At 42.3% G+C, this 13,799-nt stretch overlaps 1 protein-coding gene across 1 annotated transcript in view; it reads left to right on the top strand.

The window, feature by feature from the left end:
- Positions 1 to 6,522: 6,522 nt before the first annotated feature.
- Positions 6,523 to 13,799, top strand: part of trabd2b (TraB domain containing 2B) — a 65,228-nt gene continuing 57,951 nt past the window's right edge. Inside the window, exons 1-2 of the mRNA XM_061033160.1 lie at positions 6,523 to 7,020; positions 9,609 to 10,178. Of these exons, the coding sequence (XP_060889143.1) occupies positions 6,907 to 7,020; positions 9,609 to 10,178 (684 nt within the window). The 5' untranslated portion in view covers positions 6,523 to 6,906. The remainder of the gene's footprint in view (positions 7,021 to 9,608; positions 10,179 to 13,799) is intronic.

Raw genomic sequence — 13,799 nt, 5'->3', positions numbered from 1 at the left:
TTTTAGTTTTGTGTGTGTGTAAATGTGTGTGTAAATGTGTGTGAGAGTGAATACAATACAGACCTTAAACTATGCTGTTAATTTGTCTCTTGACCTTCTATTCATGTGTATATTTTGTCAACAGTGTCTTGCTGTATGACATTTTTCAACTGCGTGTGGATGTATGGATTTGTGTTTATATCTGTGTGTGTGTAGTGTGTGTGTGTGTGTGTGTGTGTGTGTGTGTGTGTGTGTGTGTGTGTGTGTGTGTGTGTGTGTGTGTGTGTGTGTAGTGTGGTAGCGCGGCCTGCTTCTTGACAAGCTCAGGGCCTGGTGACAGCTCCTCTGCTCCCTGTCAGAGAGAGAGAGAACAGCTCTACGTGTGAGTGAAGAGTAACAGCAGGAGAGACCAGAAAGCTCTGGATCGTGTGTACATAATGTTTGCACCTGTGGTGTTGTCTATGTGTTTTGTGTGAGTGTTTATCACACTCCACAGCCAGGTTGTTTTTTTACGGAGACAGGTATTGAAAGCTGCGACCTCCTCCTTTGCCTTTGACCTCTTTTTAAAGCCATTAATTCTGGACACTTGAAATATGCTCTTTAAAGCAATAAGTTATGTCTGTGTTTTGTCAATACAGAGTCATCAACCACACCTAATCATCTCTCTTCCTCTTTGCTTTCAATCATCACATTTTCCCTTTTAGGGTCTTTTCTTTTAATTCTCCTTCACTCTCCTGCTCCCTCTCTCTCTCTCTCTTCATTCTCTCCTCCCTTTATGTCTCATATTGAGACAAATGCACATCTACACTGACACATGAACTTAAGTCTTTTTGTTTGAAAAAGCAGACCAGCCAAGTGTTAGAGAGCCGCGCCTTGATCTTAAACAGAGTCCAAAACCAAAAGGGGGATGTATGGGGAAAAGGCAAGAGCAGATGATGGAGAGGAAGCATAAAGTGTCATATTGTGTTACCAAAACAAATTAAACGCATATTAATGCGTGGAAGGCTTCCACCTTATTCACCCCCTCTCTCCCACGGCCTTATACTGGCTCCGACCTCACTGCTGAAGTCCAGTATTATTAATCACACAGATTGAAGGGCTTGTGAACGCTTTATATGGTTCTCTTTCACAGAAAAGTCAAGATGTTTGCCCTCCTGTGCCTATTTCTGTGAGTTTAAACCACAAGACTCTGCTGGAGTCTTTAATGATCCAAAGGAAGCCAATGTAGAGGTCAGGGTGCACTTGAAGTGTTTTTATTGAAATGTATACTCAAGCCACATGTCTCTCCAAAAAAAAAAAAAAGAAGCGGCTAAATTCGAGTTTACACAGTTTGGTATTTTGGACACCATGGCTTCACAGATGTGGGTAAACAAAGTTCGAGACAGCCCATGACTAAGACTCCCCCACAGACAGAGGCCACATCAGATTGGATAAAACACAACCACAGACAGGGATGAGCTAGACATACACCAAATAAACCTTGGATTAATGCAGGATAAACAAGCTTTGAGCTTCACTCAAACCCCAAACCCTGAACTATCTACATCCAAGCAGAAAGAGGCTGCACTGACTGACACACTGCTTTGCTTTCTAGTGAGTCCTTTAAACTCACATTCCACAAGCAAAGAAGAGCACCCATCTCTGATGATCGTTAAGCATACTATTTGCTTTGATGCCATGCATTTACTATACATGCGGCATTAAAGCACCTTGGACAACAAGATAATCTTCAAAGAAACTCATTAGACCAGATGACCATCTTCAAAAAAGGGTCAAGTCCAAATCCAGATTTTTGAAGAGCTCATCTGATCCCTTCAGGCAGGAATTCATGTGGGGTTCCTGCACACCAGAGCAAAGCTGAGGCTTTGATTTAATGGTATCATAACAGGCTGTTTTCACAGTCAATGATGAGTTCTTATTTGGCCCTCGAAGCCTCTGTTGCAACCCCTGCATTGCCAAACCTCAAACAGGACATTGACAATGAACTACACAAGTATTATATTGAATAACATTAGACATCTATATCAAATTTCCATAATATCATGTTATGAATACATCTATTGTTCAGTGCTGAGATGTGCAGTCACTGTGGTATTAGAAATGTGAAGAGGGGAGGCATCATTATTCCTTTATATCTTATTCTTTTACCATTCAAAGCCCAAAGCTCGATCTTTCTAACAGCAGGAGGGGTCTTTTCACTCCTCTAACCCCCCTGCCTTGGCTCTCAGGAGGAAATGGGGCAGAATGAGAGGTAAGAAAGCAAAGGGGGTTCCCGATATGGATAATACAATTACTCACAATGCCAATGATCAGTGGGAAAAAACACAATGCATCATGGGGAGACTTTGCCCACAGAGCCTTTGATGTGAGCGCATTATAAGCCTTTAGAAAGCAAATAAAAGATGGGTCTCTCTGTGAAGAGAGGCAGTAAGTATGTGTGTGTTTTTGCAAAAAGAGCCAAAATAAACATTATAGTCAAAACTGATACTGGGCTAAAATCTCAGGAAAGGATTCATCTTTATAATGACGGTATATGTTTCATTATATCATCTACAGGGAGGAAAACATATAAAAGGACATCTTTCCCTCAATGTAGGTTTCTTTGAACGAGTGAGTTAGAGGGGTTTTGCAAAAAGTCTCAAAAACAATGTCAATACTTATTTTAAAAGACTCTTAATAAAGAGTCAAATGTTTGTTGGATAGCGATGAAATTTCAATCATGTTTAGGTACTGCACTGTTCTGCTAGAAAGAAAGCGTTTAAATTTGCTGTATATCCCCGCATCTTTCTAATTATCCCTCAAAGCAACGTTTTTGGAAAATACACTATATCTGTCCTGACAAGTTTGAGGAGAAGAGGGACAACTTACTTATTTCTGTTCATTGAAAACAAAACTACAGCCGGCAACAAGGTAGCTGAGCAAAAGAATAGCAAAGGTAAAACAGCTATGTTGGTTCTCCAGACTTAACATTCAGGATTCAATTTATTATAATTTCCATAAAGCATACATGAGAGCGAAATACCCTTGTCCTGAGATCAGGCACACTTAATATAAATACATATTTAAAAAAAAAAGAGATTTAAAAACCAAAATAAAAAAAAGAACATCCATGAGAACCTCTAAAACTGTAAAGGCCTACATTACTTTGTTTTTTTTTTTCAATACAGATAAGCTGCTGCCCTATTTCCAATGCTAGTCTGAGTTTGCCAGCTTAGCCTTACAGACAGATATGTCAGTATAGGATCTTCCAAATCTGGTAAAAAGCAAATTACCATATTTTTATAGTGCTGATCTATTCCTTTCATTGGTCAGCTGTCTGGGTGACTATATGTGAAATGGGCTTCAGATATTCTACTCTTATAGTTCCACATGAAGAAAAACAGTTAAAACTTAGACTAATGACTATAAATAATTTATAAAACAGTTAATTTAAGACATTGCTGCCAGAAAAACAATTTTAGCGATGACCCCTGCCTCTTTATATTGTCCTGCCTGGTTTCCCCTCCTGCTTTTGCTCATTCTGGAGGATGAAGATACACAGATAGCCATCCACATGAGTCCAACAGCCAGAGTTACTGCAGATACCGGGAAGAAAAGATCTCAATCTCAATCTTCAGTATCAACATCAGAGTGTACTTCTTCAGTGTGTATTAAGGAGATTCATACTGGTTGATTTAGCTGACTCCATGTACCACCTATCTCTACCTAAAGCTCAGATTCATTTTGGAACCCCTCTAACATTGTTTGACATCTTCCACCTCCTAACATTACCCTCCTCCTCCTCCTCCTCTATCACCTTCTTTCCAAGTCATTTTCCCCAGGACGTCCGGAAAGAGAAACCACAATAACATTTCACCAGAGACTAAGTCAATATTATTCCTTGGCGTCTTCAAAGCAGGACAAAGGATATTGGAACCCGAGCAAGAGACGGGTGAAGATAGTGAGCGTGTGTTTGCGTGTGTGAGCAGAGAAGAGAGACAGGAGAAGGAAAGCGTTCAGTGGGGTGCTGCCTAAAGCTACCAGCCACCTCTTATTATCCATCATAATCACATTTTCTTTGAAGCACCATCATTCTGCCCTCAGGCCATCTATCCTTCTCTTCACCCAAACCGCACTGCTTTGAATTCTTCCTCCCACCACTAGGGGTCCCTGTGTGCATAACAAACAAACACATTTGCAGCCTCAGTTCTTTAATAGTACATCTTTTCTTTTCATGTGGTGCAGCTGCCTTAGTAGCAGTTGTAATAGAAGTAGCACCTCTATCATTAGACGAGTAATGATGCCGAGGCAGAGGGCTAATGTTGGGGGGGTTTCATGGAAGGACTCGTGCACAAAATCAAACAGACATGCAGCCGAGGAGTCACAAGGAGAAGCAGACACAGGATCCTTGCAGCTTCAGGGCCATAAAAACTTCAGAGATCTCATCATTCTTTTTCTTTTACCACCAAACTACTGCTGTAGTTTTTCCTTTCAGTAAGATAATGTGCATATTTATGAAAAATGAATATGTAAATTTTTGCAATGTGGTATAAAACATCATTTTGGGCTAGTTTTTGTTGCAGTACTAGTCCAGTTGACTAGTAGTCAATACTTTGACTTTAAAAAATACCTATAGATCTGAATGCACTCTCTTTCTTTCAACCCCTCTCTCTCTCTCTCTCTCTGTGTAACGCCTCCCCAGATGTGCGTTCTGCAAGTGAGCGTTTCTGCGGTCTGCTAACAGAACATTAACTTTAAAGTCGTCTTTCGTCCCTGGCTATATGTGCACTATGCTGTAAGCATTGGCCCCCGTCCAGGAATCTCCTGCAACCAGCCGCTCATAAGCCGTCTCCTAACCGGCCAAGAATGTGGAAAAGCACCTTCAAAGAGAAAACCCCTCTGCAAGGTGTGGTTAAAGCAGGTACCTGAGTCCACAGGTGGACGTATTAGAGCAGATGAAACTGCTAACTGAAATCCCACACCTGTCTTAGAAAGAGAGACACAAAGAGGAGAAACAGAGTAGTGAGGATGAAAAGATTAAATTAGATCAGTGTGGGTCTTTTCTGTTATTCCTTTATACAGTTCTTTATGCATCTAAAAACCATCTGAGTCTGCATTCAATTAAAAGTATAAAACAAAAGAAATATTGACTTTCCAGCCTTTCAGATTCTTAAAGCGTGATGAATGGTGCCCAACAAAAGAAGTCAAAGGGTCAAAGGGCAGAAGTGTCACAGTTTTACAACGTGAAACTGTGTTAAAGACAAGCTGATCAAAGAGACTCAGCAGAAACGCCCCAATCTGCCTCATCTGAACAGAAAATACAATGAGCGCTCAGGGACTGGGCTTCTTACAAAGCTGCCCAGTTCAAAAAAGTGAGCTCGGAGTGGTGAGAAGAGGAGTGGAGAGGAGGGGAGAACATGTTTCGAGGACAAAGAGTTGCTTGTCTGAGGTCTGTCTGCCGTTGGCCTGCAGGGAGGGGGCCCGCTGCCACTTGTTTGAGGGGTCTCCATGATAAATTTCCCACTACTTGACTCTGTCACACTGTCTTCCACTTGGACAATAACTGAGGTCACAGCAGAGTAGTGGAGTGTTGACACCGCGGCCTGCGTAGAGAGGGGCCACTTTCTCTCAGCACGACTCCCCTGCTCCACGTCATGGCTAACAATTCTAAAGAAATAAATACAACACGTCCCACAGTTTCCTTACTAAGGCCAGTTTATTTGTCACCATCAATCATGCACATAAGGTCTGATGATCTCTATACCGCAACACGGGCATCACCCTAATGTTTCACTGCAGGGTTGTAAACAGAGAAGGACAGAGATAAATGTAATCCTCCTGAAGAGGAAACACATGACAGCATATGAAAGATTGTTCTTATACGTCTTTTAAATGACTCTGTTGAAACCTGAAATAAACTTAACTCTAGGCTGCCTGTGTTATTCCACCTGAGTAACTGACTCTGCACGTTAGTTTGCAGTTTTTCTTTGAAGTGATCCGTAAATAATCCCAATTATATTATGCAATTAGGAAAAATATCACACACGTCAGAATTATGGTGAGAACCATGCAAGAAAGTATAATAAACTTTCAGAGAACGGCCATACATGCGCTGAATGAGGTGATTTTTTAAATACTATAAAATAAAGTGCTCTGAATGTTGAGTTATTCCTTTTTTTTTGTCTTGAACATCTTGAAGCTGCAAATGTTTACTGCAATTAAACAAATTGGATCCAGATCTTATTTCATTCAGTCAATATTAAAAACAAGTCTTAATTTGTTGTCTTAAAAAGTATAAACATGTAAAATAAAAAATAAACTACCAAGCACCTGTAGAAATAACTTAGAAATCTTCTTGCAATCAATCTGAAATTCTGGCTTATAGGGGAACGACCATGCTGACAGAGGCAATATCCAAACTCTCCTCATGGGACTTTGTTTTAACATTAGAAGAACTTTCATTCTCTCTTCACTTTCTTTGGCTCTCTCTTGTGCAGCTTTACTCACGCAAACCTGTCATCCCGCTCTGAACCTGCTCCCTCCTTCTAAGTTGGATGTGTGTGTGAGTTTGTGTGTGTGTGTGTTCGTGTGTGTTGGGTAAGGGGGGAACTCAAACCGTCCCACCTCCCTCTCTTTCCCAGTAAGAGACGCTCCAAACTTTGGGATCACAGCAAAGAAGCTCTCCAAAGAGTTTTCAGCTCGTGCTTCAGGACTGTACGGAGCAGGCAGAGAGAAAGTCTTAGAAAGAAGGAAACTGAGCCGCGGGGAGAGTCGGGAAAAAGCAAAGGGGCGGAATGGTCCTCCAGCCGAGGTGCACATGTGAGCCAAGAGGCCACCGGTAACTTTTTTTTTATACTTCAAAGAAACAAGGGCAGAGCGAGAAGAGGAGAAATAAGTGAGAAACACTCTGAGAGCTGACTGTCAGGAGTGTCCTGTCACCTCGACACGATGGTCTGCCTGCCCGGGTTCACCGTGGTCTTCTTGAGCGCTCTCCTGCACCAAGCGGCACCCTGGGGCGCAGGCCGACCGGACAGACCGAAGCAGTGCGACGCACCGAAGTCGGTGAGTCAAAATTGTCCTTGTCATCAAGACAAGAACACAAATGTTCTAGTAAGATGAACGCGTGATCGAACCCTCATATAGATTTGAGTTCGACCCTTTCTGTTTGGTATCGAGCTTACAGGGAACTGAGGGACACTTGTTCTCTAAAGGACTCTGAATTGCAGGATACTTAAATTACTTTTATTTTGAAAAATAATCTATAGGCTATTTTATTAAATAGGCATATTGGTATTTTTTTTTTTTTAAATATATATATATAGGGCTCTTACAGCAAGAGGGGAGAATTACATCTCATATGATTTTGTGCTGTAGCCTAATAGGAGGTCAAAGGTTAGCCTCTTACGACATTTGAAATATAAATAAATAATAATAAATACATTTCATGTCCTTTGATAATAAACAGAAGCTTAATAAGATAAAAATACAAGATATGCAGAAAATGAAACATGTTTCATTGCTTGGTTAATGTGGAATGCTTGTAAAAACGGAAGTGAATAACTAATGCAATAATAATAATAATCTTCATCATCATTATAATAAATATTATTAGATAGATAGATAGATATTATCCAGATTTTTTTATTCTCTATAGTGGAACAATGATTATAAAATTAACTGATTTATCATTACACTTGGAGTTCAGGTATATTGTAACTGGTCTTATAAATTTACTGAATAGATCCAAGCTTTAAATGAAAGCAGTTGCCAAAAGCAGGCCTAATCGTTACCACGCGCCAACTTTATGGCTGTTTATGTGTCAAATGGAAAGTGGGGAACACCCACGGGTGACTTGTCTTCATTTGGGAGACTTCTCACCGAAAAATCACACGTGATCGTGTTTAAGCGCAGCACGCGGCCTCTTTAAAAACATTTATCGGGCGTATTGGTAAAAATGATGGATGTGGTTTGAATTCTTAACGGGAGGAAGTGCAGCAGAGCAGAGCAGCCAGTTCACTGAGTATGTCTGTTTGTCTGTCTGCCTCCCTCACGCCGCCTCCACATGAAGGGAAAAAAGTCAATCAAACTCATGACTGCAGACATCACATCCAACACAAACGACCTCCGCAGCATAAGGCACGTTTTTAAACGTGACACTCATCATAAGGGAGCCGTTAGAAGATCACAGGCTTTTGTTTCTTTACGTCCTGTGTGCGGATAATGGATATGTTGTCAGAGATCACTGAGGACGCCGAGCTCCTTCGCTTCATGTGATTTGTAATGCGTCAGTACAGTGGTCTCTGTTTTCTGTTAGGAGTAATTACCCCCATAAAAACGCAGCCCCGCGCGTCAAGGCTCCCAGAGAACGTCCATGGAGCTTGTAGCAGAGGGGATCTTGACTCTCCGAGGACCCGACCACACTTTCCATGTCGAGAAGTCTTCCTTTTAGGGTTGGCCTAAGCGCATGGTTGCTGGTTAACAGCCATGCAATAATAAAGATGTGCTATATAGCCTATTGCTTTGCCAGGTAGGCTATATGACTGAGGATGTTAATGCGCCTAATGCCCTCAGACTGGAAATTGAGTGAAAAACCGAGAAACTACTGTTTAACCTCTTCATTTTATCCGCAAGGAAAAAATGGTCTCAAATTAAATACAGCCCTTTTAATTTACTTTCTGTAGAACCAGATTCTGCCAGAAAGTTCTGCAAGTTCGTTTTTAGTTAATTGTGATGTTAAAAGAACATCCCACAAGATGACTTTACTCGCTTTGGCAGCAACAGTTTACTTTGGCAGTGCAACACAATTGGATCACAGCTGAAGGAAACCTTGATTAAATTTTAGGAATAAACATTTACCAAGAATAACTTTATTTTACAGTAATGGGTTTCATCCCTCACATGGCAGATTACAGAATGTCTCAAAAGCCAGAAGTCTGATATTGTTTATGAAAGATAAGTCTTTTTCAAATTTCAATAATGCCAACATCAAAGTCTTTGCACATGCAAAGCACATTTTCATGTGTACTTAATAACAAACATACTTTGTATGCAATATGGCCTCACGCTCATTTCATTTCATTTCCATTGGGACGTTGTTTTGTGTAAGGATAACCGCACTAGACAAACACTTCCTGTAATATAAATCATAAAGGACAAAACTGTGCTGCATTTAAAACTCTCAGCAGCAGATATCCCTGCTCTGGTGTAAAAAACAAACAAACAAAAGAATCATTGTGGGGTCATGACTGTGAGCAGGTTACTGTCAGCTTTTGGCTTTTATGAGTTCCAGTGCTGTATATTTGCACTTCAGCCTTGAAAATACTTCCCAGGCCGAAAGAAGCTTTGGCAAACGAGGTATGCACCTCAACAATACACGGGGGTCTGTTTACAGTCCAGAAGGCCCCTCTATAAACCCCCCTGCCTGCACCACAGCAGCCCTTGTAACACAGCCCCATGCTCATAGACTTAGTATTATTCCCCCTGCTGTCATCTTAAGATGGTATTTCAATCTTTAACTTGTTAACCCGGGAATATGAGCCAGTAAACAACAACAGAGGAGAAAAGTGTCAGCTTTGGTTTTGAGACATGCTGAATTGATCTGACAAGATGGTTTTGATGTTTTGTTCTTTCCTTTCCTTCCTGTTCCCCAGCAAAGTGACATGAACTCTTTCCTATGGAGGGTCAAGCGTCCGCCTCCTCATCCACCCTCTTACTTATTCGGTACCATCCACGTGCCCTACACCCGAGTCTGGGACTTTATCCCCGATCAGTCGAAGCGAGCTTTCCACAACAGCCGCAACGTTTTCTTCGAGCTGGACCTGACCGACCCTCTGACCATCGCCAAGCTGACCAGCTGCCAGTTGCTCCCCCACGGGGAGAACCTACAGACGCTGCTACCTCGAGACCTGTACCGCCGCCTCAAACGCCACCTCGACTACGTGAAACACATGATGCCCTACTGGATGACCCCAGACCAGCGAGGACGCGGCCTGTACGCTGACTACCTGTTCAATGCCATCGCAGGGAACTGGGAGAGAAAAAGGCCCGTGTGGGTGATGCTGATGGTGAACTCGTTGACGGAGTGGGACGTAAGATCCAGGGGGACTCCTGTGTTGGATCTGTTTTTGGCTCAAGAGGCTGAGAGGATGGGGAAGACGACGGGGGCTGTGGAGCGGGTGGAGGAGCAGTGCCACCCCCTGAATGGGCTGAACTTCTCTCAGGTAAGAGGACTCAATACTTTTGTTTCTGTCCTTTTTGATTCGCTGAATGTACACTGCTGGATAAATTGGGCAAAGAAGCCAAGCATAGAGGGAGTATGAGGACATGTACGATTGTATGCCCTGTCTCATTCTGCTGGTACTAAAGCGCCTCATAAGACCAGCAGGTTGAGCTCTAAAATCCTTGGAAAGGTTGAGTGTGTGCACAGCTTTTTGGTGTTGCACCCACTCTGAGAAAAACAGTCAGAGAATGTGGGAGAAGACAATATGAGGAGAAAAAAAAAGTGATTAAAACCTTTCTTCTGGAGACAGCTTTATGGTTATGGATGTCCGTCCACCTCACTAAACAAACATGCTCAACGGCTGAATCTGCACAGAGGGTGTCAGGTTGAGCACGGCACATGCAGAACAGATTACAGAAGATGAGAGGAGCCCACAGATCTCGCATTCATTAATACAGACAGTCTGGCGGTATTGCAAACTTGGACATAGACGGTCAATTGGCAGAAGAACAAAATGACTTAATCACCTGACCTGATGAAAAAAACACTGGGGAAAATCTTTAATACATCTTTAATTTATTGTTTGACGAACAAGAAAACAAGGGAACATGATTTTTTTTAACGAGTATTAGCAAGTTGGAGGTAATCTAAGCTCAAGATGGGTGTGTGGGAGTTCCTCCAAATATCTGTGATCAGCTTTGACAGCACGAGGAGGAGGCTCTTTTCTTATTTATGTTCTGATAAAACCTTTGATTTACACTCAGAAGGAAAACATCTCAGTATGTGTACTCATGCGCAACCCAACACATGTGCTGTGCACGCATGGTGCGCCACACATGAAGGCACATTACAAAAAAACGCGAGGCTCCGTACATGCACACTGGTGGTGTAGTGCAACGGAATCTTCTGAGGGACTAAGCTTCCATGTGACATGTCGGAGGGGCTAATTTGAGAGGCAGTGGGCTCCCAGCCTCTCCTCTTTCATCAGCACCTCCTAACTACGCTGTCAAAGTCACACTGCATGCCCTGCACATGCCTGAGAGCTTTACTACCCCTCGAAATAAGCTCAGCTAGGCCCACTGTGCTGCAACAAAGAAATGAGCCACTAATGCCATTAAGAGCTTTGCATTTGTGTAGTGTGTTATGTCCTGTAGATGTGTAGTTTACTTATCTTCTCCATGCCTCATATGTCTTCTTAAACTATAAAGCAGTCTCACTTAAACTTAATGTAGCACTGATCTGTATTTAGTGTGGCAGGCTTGGCAGTTGCCCCTAAAAGCAACAATGTTTAAAATTACATCCTAAAAGGGTTTAGAAGTAGCAGAGGGGTATCCAACTTTGGAGAGAAGTGCGTATATCTCGTAAGAACTCCTATTCCACTTTTAAAGTCATAAGCTATCGTCCTTAAGAGAAAAGAACAGGCAGAGAAAAGAACAGGCAGGATGCACTGAATTTACAAGCGATTGTAACAGTTTTACGAGACAGGTGTTCAAATTCAGTTAACAGTTTTACTGCCATGAAAAATCAGTCAAAAATTGGACCATGGATAACTTAAATCTCACCCCGTCATAGTACAAGAATCTTTGGACCTTATATCTTCCAACCCCTCCGTTCCATCTGTTTGAGAACAATTCAGAGCTGAACTGAAACTGACATGGAAACTATTATTCTCAATTATAATAATTTGTGATTTAATCTGAACACAATGGCTGATTGATTCCCTTTACGCTTGACTGTGAACGGGATGAGGTCAGAAGGAAGGAAAGTGAAAGACTCAAAGACAAAACGTGTGGGTGGGAATCAGAAAGGCAGAGATAGAGCCTGATTTGTGGAAGTAGAAAAAGTTTAAAGGCAACATTGGGGTTGAAAATGCATGGGAGACTGATGTGCGTCATCTCACCGCCAATGTTAATCTGAAACATGAGCAAAGCTTAGAGAGCGAGAGATCTGAGTTGGGAAAGGTTCCAAACCCAGACGGCCCAACATATTATTTGTTCCCAATAAAATCAGTTGCTTACAATATCCTGTAACACTGACCTCTGCATAAGGGCTCTGGAACACAGGTGATTCATCATGTGTCGCACTTGTAGGTTTCTCAAAGCCACCTGGTCCCAGTTGTGCCACTGCAGATGGTAGACATCCGGTCCTGAGGCACTAGTTCAGGTCAACAGGAAGTCGTTTTTTGGATGGAAAAAGGTAAAGTTGATAACACTCTCTAGGATAGGGAAGGAAAAACAGGGGGAGAGCAATCTATCAACAATCAATGTTGTCGAAGAAGAACTCTGTCCATCTGAGACCTCTGTATGTTATTTTAAAACCACAGCGAGGTGTGGATGTCTTTGTGAGAGGTTCATGAAACGAAGGCAGCTCATGGTGCATGGCTCTTCTCTAGTTCTTTGGAGGCCGATGTAGGTTGACAGCTGGGCGGGCTGGCCAGTACCAAAGTCTTTGTGAGAAATGGATGCAGAAAGGAAAGTCTGTTAACATCCTGCAAGTTGCAGCCAAAGCTCCAGGAGGTGACTCCTATACTTTATGTTACTCCTACACATTATCTCCCTTAAGATTGGATCAAGGAACTCCCATCAGGACTTGACGGCAATGTACTCTATCGACTGCTTTTGTAGATACAATATCTGAAAAATCTGAAGATGTAAGGTGTTTTTCGCATCTACTAACAGTTGCATCACCTGCATCACTGTAGCTCAATGTGTTGATGGTACATAGGAACCTTAAGGTTGTCAACATTTTTGATACTTCAATACTTTTGTATACAGAGTGTTTCAAAATTATGCAGTCTCTGTTATTTTAATCATCGATAGTATCAAAAGTACAGAAGCTTAAAAAACGTCAGATCTTAAGTTATGTTATAACCCCAAAGCTACTGCAAGTGAAAGAGACAGTCTAAAAGAGTTGACTTGCAATTTGTGGTCATAACAAAAAAATCCAACCTGATATTGGGTGCCAAGGACTTCTATTTTCGTTGCTGTACTAACAAAACATGTTTCCATATTGTTTAATTTTAACTAGCATCATTTGAAATATTTTCAAATTCTGGTATAGCGACAACTCTAGTTCACCTAGATGTTAAATATTATTGGTTTTAAGATGGGGAACAAAAGCTGTGTAGTGCAACGCCGCTTTTGGGACATGTGGAGCTTGCTCCCGTCTGTGGGCCTCGCTCAGTCCCACCAAATAAACACCTATATTTATTTTCCCTGGGTCGCATTGCAGCCGAGGCCACTGGCCCATGTCGGAGAGAAATTGCATCATATCGGTGGCGCCTGTCTCCTGGGCAGGGGTCAGGGGTCACGGCGCGAGGTGGTGGTGGTGGTGGAGTAGGGGAGCAGCAGAGCGGTGAGGAGACTGGCAGTCTGCTGGGGTCAGTCTGGGCACTGCTGAGCAGGCAAGCAGCGCCCGATCAGATAGAGGAGCGGGTTCAACTCCTAAGCAGGAGTTTCCATCAGCTTGATTTATTTTGTGCTATGACATGTTTTAAAACTGAATGTATGTGTGTTAAAGAGAACAAAGAGAGAGAGAGAGAGAGAGAGAGAGAGAGAGAGAGTGGCTGAATGTCGGTGCATGCCAGTGTTGTCATCTCAGGTCTGAAGAGGGGAGCTGGTAA

This window comes from Labrus mixtus, chromosome 3 (genome assembly GCF_963584025.1).
Source record: "Labrus mixtus chromosome 3, fLabMix1.1, whole genome shotgun sequence".
In the NCBI taxonomy this organism is placed as follows: Eukaryota; Metazoa; Chordata; class Actinopteri; order Labriformes; family Labridae; genus Labrus; species Labrus mixtus.
This window is presented reverse-complemented; position numbering and strand designations above follow the sequence as displayed.